This window comes from Crocodylus porosus, unplaced genomic scaffold (assembly GCF_001723895.1).
Source record: "Crocodylus porosus isolate Cpor-Errol unplaced genomic scaffold, CroPor_comp1, whole genome shotgun sequence".
NCBI classification, from domain to species: Eukaryota; Metazoa; Chordata; order Crocodylia; family Crocodylidae; genus Crocodylus; species Crocodylus porosus.
In genome coordinates, this window is record NW_017728950.1 from 12,438,756 (window position 1) to 12,449,348 (window position 10,593).

The 10,593-nt window shown below is 43.0% G+C and overlaps 1 protein-coding gene across 3 annotated transcripts in view; it reads right to left on the minus strand.

Annotated features, from left to right (window-relative positions):
- Positions 1-8,805, minus strand: part of GRAMD3 (GRAM domain containing 3) — a 71,521-nt gene extending 62,716 nt beyond the window's left edge. For 2 of the 3 annotated variants that reach the window (XM_019555243.1, XM_019555241.1), the window contains exon 1: positions 8,579-8,805. In XM_019555243.1, the coding sequence (XP_019410788.1) occupies positions 8,579-8,700 (122 nt within the window). In that variant the 5' untranslated portion in view covers positions 8,701-8,805. The remainder of the gene's footprint in view (positions 1-8,578) is intronic. The other variant, XM_019555240.1, reaches the window with a different exon arrangement.
- Positions 8,806-10,593: the final 1,788 nt, after the last annotated feature.

A 10,593-nucleotide genomic window follows, 5' to 3' on the forward strand; every position in this document is an offset into this window, starting at 1 on the left:
GCAGGCAATGGGCAAGGGTACAGGCAGCTGCTATGACTCTGACACTGGCCCCTACCTTCTTGCCCCTGTCCCCTTCACCTTGACCTTGAATCCAAGACAAGGGGATTTTTCCCCCAAGTTGAATGGGGGGGGAAGGGGAACTCATCTTGGATTTGAGTACATAGAGTATATAATACACACACACATACATACACCCCTTAGTCTATAAAAGTGATTGTCAAACAGGGTGCTGAAGCACCTTGAGGTATCTTGATATCCTTTCAAGTTGCTGTGGGGTGCCATGCAATATTAGCACAGTTAGATGCACTATTATGATTTGTGTGAAAAACCCAGAGATTTCAAATAGGAGTCCAAAGCGTTAAAAACATTCTTTCTTTCTGTGGTCTTTCTGAGGTCTTTGCAACAGAAGAATTTCTCTTGTATGTTCCTGGGTCAAAAAACAAGTGAAAACTAAGAGGTGGCATTCTCCAAGGGATGCTTCCAGTCTAACGAGGAGGGCCTCAGGTATAAAAAGATTGAGAAACACTGGTCTGTAAGGTACAAATATATCATGCCTTCTACTTCTGTTACTCCTACACAGCTAACTGGAGACACTCCTATGCCTTCAAATGAAGGCATCACTCCTTCATTTGAAGGATACATTTGGAGCCTTCTCAGGGTGCACTTTGTTTTCTGGCAGCAGAGCTGCTGAATGGGGCGGTGTGGCTGTGAGTGTAGACATGGCTTTAATCCCCTTTTTGGTCTGGTTGTGGCTGCTGACATAGAATCACAATGTCTAGAAAGGACAAGCGTAATGCAAGTACAAACTATTCCCAAAGAAGAGAAATGGTATTTGTGACTGAATAGCGTGCATTGTAGGGCTGTATGAAATTTTGCTGGCTGTTTCATTTCAACACTGTTTTGACTCATTGAAACAGCAAAATTGAAATGAAACAAAGGGCGTCAGAATAGCCTCGAAACAAAATGAGGCTAGTCGAAACATTTTGAAAGTTGAAACATTTTGACCATAGTGCTGGGGATGGGAAGTCATCCCAGCTGGGCTGATTTCCCATCTGTCATGGACTGAGGTCCTAGGGGTGGCTGGGATCTCCCCTAGTACCCCCTACCATGCCAAGTTTGCCTCAAAGCACCCTCGTTCTCGCCTGCCACGTCTTGATTGTAAATATATTAAAGGGAGGCTGCCTTTTGTCCTCCTGGCCACAGTTCTCCTGATATCACTGTTGAGTTCTCATAATGGGGTTTTCCATGAACCCTGGCCTTATTGGCTATGTGTGGCTCCAACCACCCCTGTACTGTGCCCCAAGCCTTGCAGATGTACCGGATGTTGTTCAGTCTTAGCCGCAGCCCTTATCTTTCTCCATGCCCTCTGGTGCGTGGGCTCACCACAGCCCTTACCTCTCTCTGTGCTCTCTGGTGCTCTGGCTTTTCCACAGCCCTTATTTGTCACCATGCCCCATAGGCACTCATCAATTGCTACCCCCATCTGGGGCTTCTCACTCTATCCCCCTTTGCTCTGGGGCTTCTCTCTCTATCCCCTTTTGCTCTGGGGCTTCTCACCCTATCCCCCTTTGCTCTGGGGCTTCTTGCTGCCCCCTTTGCTCTGGGGCTTCCCACACTGCCCCCTACACTCTGGGGCTTCTCACACTGCCCCCTACACTCTGGGGCTCTTCTCACCACCCCCCTGCTCTGGGGCTTTTCTTGCTGCCCCACTCTCTGGGGCTGGGGTTCCCACGCTGCTGTGGGTCCCCTATGAGGCCTCCTCCAACCCCTAATAGCCTCACTCAAACCACTGGTAGAACAGTAAACAAAACACAAACCCCTTGGCTATAACGTAAACCTAAGCCATCTGGCTATAACAACATTCGAGCCACTCCAGGGTTTCTCCATCTCTCCCCAGTATCAACTTGATCAGTCTTTCAGGCCCTTTCTTTTTCCTCATGCAGGCAGAGCTCCTTCTCTTCTGGCTGTCAGCAGGGAACTGCCCACCTGGCCTCAGCCTGGGAGTTATATAGGAGCCAGGCCCTGCCCCTTCTGGTCAGCTGGCAACCCGCAGCTGGGCTCCTTACTTGCTGCTCCACAAGTAGCAGGCACCTCAGTGCCCTGCTACACCATCCCCCCATGTTAGATCGCGCCGGGGTGGGGAGTCAGTCCAGCTGGGTTGATTTCCCATTCCGTGTGCTAGATCGTGCTGGGGTGGGGAGTCAGTCCAGCTGGGCTGATTTCCCATTCCCTGTGCTAGATTGTGCCGGGATGGGGAGTCAGTCCAGCTGGGCTGACTTCCCATCCCTGGCCGATCTAGCAAAACATCGAAACAGAGTCAAAACAGCCTTACTGTTTTGACGAAACAAAATGGAACAGCTGTTTCGAATCTAAATGAAATTCGAGATGAAAGGCTGTTCCATCGAAACCTTGAAAGTCAAGGCAAAATGGAACAGTGCTGTTTCGCACAACCCTCAACTGTATTGGTCTACTTAGGAAAAAAAATAACAGCTGTTCAAGTAGCTATCTGTAAATACCATTGATGCTTAAAGCCAGACATAGATACAATGTAAGCACTCAATAATGCTCTGGGCAGAACTTTTGGTCTTACAAGGCCATACCTACAGCAATATATGAAGCAGTTGACTGTATGTGGTAGGTTTCAGAGGCACTCAAGGTCATTTATTTGACAAAAGTCACATTATGGTAAATTTTTTTCTCTGACCTGTACAGTTGTGGTAAGTAAATCTGCTGTAGCCACCCCTACACAGGTACTAAAGTCATGATAGTGAAAGACACATGACATATTTTGAAAGACGTTGAAACAGAAATACTATTTCTCTTCTACCACATGCTAATGAGACATACACCTATTTCAGAACACCCTTCACTGACATGCATGTATTCCCTGTGGGTGTCACTTGGCACACATGAAGTTTAAACAAACAGCACAGAGTAAGCCAGACTCTTGGAGAGAGGTATAGATACATGGAATTAGAGCAGAGTGAACTATGTCCAGGAAAGAACTTGTCTGACAAATTTAGTCTGTTTCACCTGCAGCCTTATTAAGACTTTAATAAAGTATTTATTATTCAAAAAGTGATGATTGCTTTATGGAGACATATTTTAGCCTATGGATTGCTTGTGACCGATTTGCTATAATGATTGTTTTGTTTGTTCAGCCTTCATAATTGGTTCCTGGTGGCTTTTAAATTTAACCCAAATTCACAAATCCGGTTTTGCAAAGTTTGCCTGGATCTATGTGGGACTGGAATGTGCACCAGGATTATGAAATAGTCAGACTGGATGCTAGCCATAAATTTCCTACACATTTGGTGAAGCACACTTAGTGCACAATTATGGGGATGTGCTAGAATAACTGAATGCAATATATACTGTAGTAACCAGCAAGAGGGATCAGTAAAATATTCCTGTAAATCAGTGATGCTTTCTGGAAACAAATCTCACAATTATTTCCTTGTACAGGGGCACTCTCACTTTGTTTCCAGCTGTTCTGTACTGTAATGGTTATCACATGTGCTCCCAGTTTGTAACCAGACAGAAACAGGTGTTTTACTTTAGGGGTTTAACTAGCTGGCCCTTGAGGATCTTCCAATCCAGTGATTCCCAGTAATGGTTTTATAACACATTGTTGATCTACTTCAGCATCAGGCTGAGTGCCATTTTAATACCAGTGACCTTCATATAACTTTCCATGTGGAGCCACAAGAGAGACATTGTGCACTTCTGAGTGAAAAGACAATTTAGTAAGGAAGGCCAGTAGTGCCATGCAATGTAGTGGAATGAATGGAATGGGGGATTTTCATTTCTCCAATTTGCTCTTAGAGACTTCCTCATATGCTGATTAATACAGCAGTGTGACATTCCACAGTTTAGTGCTGCAGCGGCACCAGATGGCACTTATCCAATTGGCAACAGCAGAAAGAAGCATTCCACAGTCTGTTCCCATCTTACAAAAAAGAAAAAGGGTCAGTTATAGCATATCTTCCAAACCACAGATTCCTCTGACATTGAAAAGACACCATAGTGAGAGGGTCACGATGCCTAGATCCTGTTGTTATGACAAAAATACCAACTTCTATGGCAGTTACATCCAATTCCACACAGGAATCTCTACTAGTTATTTATGGGTCAGCTGTGCATGATGAGCTAAACACACATAATTCTTGGTTGTTACACACAGGGTGCAGGGACCCAACTTCAGGCTGAGGATGTCCCATAAACCTATGATGGCTATTCATTGGGAGGGGATGGATCACTTTATACATGCACAATTCTTATATTGTCCATCTAAAGTATCCACTGTTTATCCCCACCTGAGATAGGATATTGAGTCAGGTGAACCTTTGGTCTGAACAAGTACGGCAGTTTTTATATTCTTATTGTTACTTCACAGTAACTCTAGAGAGATCCTGCATGCTCTGTTTATAAATGCTCACAGACAGTGTGTACGGTCCACAGGAACAAAACTTCCCAGCCATGTAGTAGCAGAAAATGTGTCTAGCTAAGTATACATTTATATTTTAACAAGGCTCAAAAAAAAGGCAGACATGCATACTTTACCAAACCCAATATACACTCCTAGTCAGTTTACATGACATCATGTCCACTTTCTCCCAAGGAAGCTTTAGGATAAGGTGGAAGTCTTTGAAAGCCAGCAGAATTTTTTGGTATAGAAGCAGAGAACCAAAGCTAGTCCATCTTCTATGAAGATAAAGTCAATCTCCTACCAGAAAAGTAGTGGCTAGACTTTTCCAGATATTTAAGTTGTAGTGGTCATGAGATTCTCAGAATCTACAGAATATTTCAGAATAAATGTAAAGAGACAACGAAACGAAAGCTACTACCTTTGTTGTTTTTAGGTCAGAGTGAATAATACCCTGCTTTCCTGAGCAGTATAGTCTAATTGTTTCACATGGGACAGAATTGTTTCCATATATGTTTTTCCTTGTACTGAAACTTACAATAAACTAGGTCCAGATTTAACAGGCCACATCAGATAAATACTTCTCCTGGATCACTTTAGCACTGAAACAGTTGACAATGTTCTAAGTGGTCCTAGTGGAGCTGCATACATAACATTCCTTTAAGATGAATGGTGGGCATTTCTTACCAACCTGCAACTTCTTCATGCTGTTTGAATGATAATCCTCAAGCCATAGCAGTGCCTTGGTTTGTTTTTTGAGGGATACTATTTGCAAAATGAGAACTTTGTATTGAATGACTATTCAGCTTCTGAACAAATACAAGAACTTCAGCAAGAAGATTCTAAATATATGGATCTTTAAAAATTCTTAATATCTATACAATGCTTTAATTAAAATATTTAACATTTATACAGCACTTTTCATATCCAGACTGCTCTGCAGTGATTAAATAACCAATCCTCACAAGGCTTTCTGTATAATACATGGGTAAGTATTATTAATGGCATATCACAGATGGGGGAATCCAAGCAGAGAATTTAATTGATTTACTCAAGGCCACACATCACATCAGTGGTATAGGCAGGTTTAGAGCCAAGGACCTTTTGACATTAATTCCCATGAGCATTCATTTAGAAAACACCACTGCCAACACCGGAGCCCTCTGTGTCAGCTAGTTTCAATTGTCATTGGCCAACATTCATGCTTTATTTCCCTTTACAAGTACCTGGTGTTCTCTGATTTTTATTTTCCTCCATTATCATTTTGTTATTCAACAGGATTACATTTATAGGGCACATCCCCACAAGTGCACACATGCATTTTACAGGGGACAACTAGCAGCAGCACAAATATGTGCTGCTACTTGTCCCCTGGGAACGAACCTGAATATGTGTTTGGCATGCAACAAGTTGCCCTGGGTGGGGTAAGGGAATTGGGGCCAGCAACTTAACTGGTCCCAGCAGCCTACCTGGCATCTTGGGGGCCTCCTGGGGCAGTAGTAGTGGTGATCTGGGCATTTGGAGCTTGGATGGCAACCAGAGTGTGGCTGTAGCTCGCCAGGCTCCCTTTCTGGTGGCACACACTGCTGCCCTGTGTGCCACGCCACATTTTTTTCATTGTTTTGTTTTTTTTGTTTTACACTGGAATCTCCTGATGTCACCCCTCTCCACCCCCATGTGTCCATGTGCGCCGCATGTGGTTTGCAATGCTGCAAACTGTACACGTACACTTGTGGGGGTGCACCCCCAGAATTCAACACCTGGTCAAGCAGGCAAGGACCTTATCCTAAAGAACTTAAAAATCTTGTTCACATATATTCAATATATTAGACTAAAGTTCACTCCAAAGATTTGACTTAACTGCAGAGTTTGAGACTGGTTGGAGATTCTTCTAAAGTTTGGTGACTGTTTGAATGCAAAGTTTTGATTCAGCCTCATAATAGAGATAAAGGGCAGCTGTAAGGTTCATGTCCCTGTAACTGTTTTTTTGATTTGTGACACTGGCAAGTGGTTCTCTTTGCAGTCTGGACAGCTACATCCTGATAAAGTACTGCAGACATGAGGGGCCCACATCGTTATGAGATGCAGATCCCTGCACCTGACCCATGTACAGTACTATGTTTGCTGTCTTACAAACTGATGCCTTAGCACTCACACCACAACCTGAGTCTGTTATTGAAATCAAGTCTGTTCTGTGTCAGAAGCAACATGCTGCTGTGGTGATAAATGATGATCTCCCCTGTCTGAAATGTTAATAACCCCCTGGATTCCTGCATAGTTATGCTCATCTGGAGAGTGCCACTTACAGCGAGATTAAAGCAGAGATGTATGAAAGCCTTAGTGTATAGTCAGACAAGGTGCTTTGGGTGAATCTGATATCTTTTTAGACCAACTTAAATAGTTGGAAAAAAATTTTTTGGCAAGCTTTTGGGTTTAAAAACATTGCTTTTTGACTGTAAGCACAAATAATTCAGATGACTGAGAACAATCATAACACAGTAATTTTTTTCTCTCTATGCATCGTCACATATAGAGAATATTCCCTAAATAAATAGGACCAGCATTCAATTTTAAAAAGCCTGTATGCCCTTCTTTTCTTATGTAACTGTCTGGAGGATGTCCTTTTAGGTGCATGTATCCTAACTTAAAAACACACCATCAGGTTCTCAGGAGCTTGTTCCAGCTGACAGGCCAGGGCAGGAATTATACATGTTTCTTCATAGATTGCCTGTTTTTTTGCAGGTTAGTTAGGTCATGTTATTTTAGTGTTTGCTGTTGATGGAGGAAGGTCTTTACTGAAGGCTCATGGTAATTAGCTTCCTCCTAAATAGGATTGGACTGGATTGAACATCTACCAGGGCTATTTAAGCAACATGCTATTTGGCCAGAGAGATGGTTAGTGAGTGACATGGCAAGGGGGAATCTCTACCCAAAAAAGGCAGAGTATATTGCTGCTAGAGCCTCTCCCGTGGCTATTTGTGTGTACATGCCCATTCTAGGTGCGTGCACAGAGGTGTTAATGCACCTTTGGGTGTTTTGAAAACCTGGCCCTAACTGACTTGTTCAAGAAAATGGAAGGAGCCACTGACAAATGTAATTAGAATTTAGGATTTCTGGCTCCCAATCCTGTGCTCAGACTAGGAGGCAAGATCTTTCCTACATTCAACTGGGTACTTTGGGAGAGCATAACAGTTAAAGAAAAGAAGAAGAATATTTCACAGAAGTGGAGGCTGAAGCTACCAAACTAATTTATTCTTGGGACATAAACAGCATATGAACGTTGTCTCCAACTATTGTAGCATTTTGAGGATTAGTAAAATAAGAGGGAATATTCAGAAGTTCTCTCTATACAGTTGCAACATTTAACTCACTTAGGGCCTGTTAAAGAATTTGCAGTGATTAATCACAGTATGTACACACTGGGTAGATACATGGGGAACACATGGTGAAAAATTGTCCTGCAAGCTAAGAAGTGGCAGCAGAGCTATTCCATGGAGGGTGCATTGGCACAGTTACTAAATTCAGTGGAGCCACATGGTAGTGCTGCATGGGAGACCTTTCTGGCTGTGAAGGCTGGATTTGGTTCTGAGATTAGCTTTTTCCAGGGAATGTTTTGTTAGAGAGCTCTTATGAAATCTCAGATTACACCGTGACATTTGGTGTTGTAGTAAAACTTCTCTTAAAACACAACTTAATAAGCAGTATAAAATTCCCCACAGGCCACAGTGTGTGAGAAAATATTTTATCTACTTCCCTGTTCTAGGACACTTTAAATTCATGTGGCACTAAAATTTCACTAATAAAGCATGCTCACTGTCCTGAGTTGCTAGTGAAGTTTACTGAATACAAAGAGCTTTGAGATCCTCAGTTTTAGATTGCCATGTCTTAATTATTATTATTTTTCCTTGTTATTCTACATATTGCAAGCATAAGGACCTACCTTTTTATGAGAATAAAAACGGTTCTGCATAAATTCCACTGATGGCTCTCGTTCCAAGTGTAACCGTAGCCATCATTTCTGTACCCTCTGCCTTTACAAATTAAAATTCTTCATTAGGGTGTATACAGAAAACCAGACCCTCCTGCCCTTGCTGCTACTTCTGCTCCAGGCATCCATTAGGTTCAGAATATGTAATCAGAATAGGAATTTACCTCATAAACACTGATCCATTGCTGTCTGTGGGGCTGAATGGAAGGTCATCACTTGACTTTCGGAAGCTGCTCTGGCTTTCAGAAAGAAAAACAGACTCATCCCAATAAAGCCTTTTTCTCATCGTTTTAATGGAGTTAGCTGCAGATTTAAACCAATTCAGTACACTGCTGATCTCCAAGGTGTCTTTCTGAAAGCTGAGTCTTTCCCTTCAGTAGAAAATGCATTCTTGGTGTGAATCCAGCTCAAGCTAGGTTTTTTTTTTTTTACGTCTGTTAATAAGTAACATATTGGCGTTACATCATCAGATGGTTTTACTTTCATCCATACTGCCTCACATACTTGCTTGAAACAAATCACATGATTGACTGCACTATAACTTTGGAATGTATTAGTAATAGTGATAATACTCTGCAAAATAAGTAAAGAAAATGAGGGAACGTAAAACGATAGAACTTTTTCAAAAAATATTTCTTTGATGTGTTAGTATCAGACATAGTAACATGCTCTAAAATAAAGTCTGCTCTAGGGATTGTCATCCTGATGCTAATTATTTAGTTCTGAGCAACGCATGTAGCAAAATTACTGTATCTGATTCATTTTGCATGCCCAAATTATTTTGGTGCACACTTACGGCAGTATACATACACATGCATGAATGTAGGGCTAGGGACAGAAATTGCGCATAAACCAGTATAAGTGATCAGAACCTTGTTTAAATCAGTAACACAACAGAAGTTCAGTGCACATAAACTGCTTCCAAAATGGCCCAAACCAGTTTAAAACAAGCCTGGATGGATGTAGTATTAGACTTAACTGATTTAGGTTAAATTGTTTTATTGAATTTCTGTCCCAGATCCCCACCAGATTCAAGTTAGCTCACAGTCTTCCAGCATCCCAGGATGCTTTGCATTGCCTTGCAAATCCGCCCCCCCCTTGCAGGGTGGGTGGGCTAGCTTTGGCCCAAGCTGTCTGCTTGAGCTGAGCAGGGATGTGCCGTGGCTTCTGGCTTGGGCCGCTGCAGGCATGTGTCTGCATTTCCAGAATCAAAACTAAATGTCTGTTCACTTGCTTATCAGTTCGGTCTATGCAGTTTAGACTAACCTGTGAACATTGAATCAATTCAGCCTCAGGCTTTTCGACTGTCTGTACTTAGAGTAGATGTCCTAAAGCACAGATGTCAAACATACAGAATTTGGGGGTGAAGTAGCAGGGGGATGGCATGCTTATGAATTTTCAGTGATGGAGCTCCAGGGCATGTCCCCATGAACACACATGTGCAGAGACATGCATTTCCCATGGGACAAACAGCAATGGCACATATTTGTGCTGCTGCTATTTGTCTCTGGGTATGCCCCTGCACGCACATTCTGACACACAGCAAAGGGACCCAGGTGCGGTATGGGAGGCAGAGCCAGCACCTATGCTGGCCTCAGCAATCTGACCTATAGTCCTGGGGGCCTCCCTGTATAACGCCCCCCTCCGCTGTGCTGCTAATTAGCAGTGTAGTGCATGGGTGCATGTGTACCACATGTAGTTTGTGGGGCCTCAAATGGCTTTGAGGCACTACAAACCACACATGTGCACTCATGGGGATGTACCCCTAGTGGGCAAATATGGTGGCGGTAGGGGTGGGGGGTGAGCAAAAGCTGCATTAACTCTGACGCTGCTGCTTGCTTTGCCACTGCTGTCGCTTGTCCCTGCTACCACTGCTGGGTCTGGATATGGCTTTTGTGATTTAACTTCCATGGGTCTGATCCTACCTGGGAAACTTCTTGTGGGCCAGATCTGGGCTGCAAGGAGCCCCACAGTCTGGAACCAGCCTGGGGCTGCAGGTGAATTTGACACCCCTGTTCTAAAGTGAGCACATTACAGCTCAGCTAAATATGGGTATTAGTTTAACATTCAAATCACCAGATAACAACTGAGTGCATGCAGTTTGCGTAACCTTTTTTTTGTCACAGGGAACTGACAATCATTAACTGTAAAATTGCATGGTTTTGAGTTTGCCAAAGAT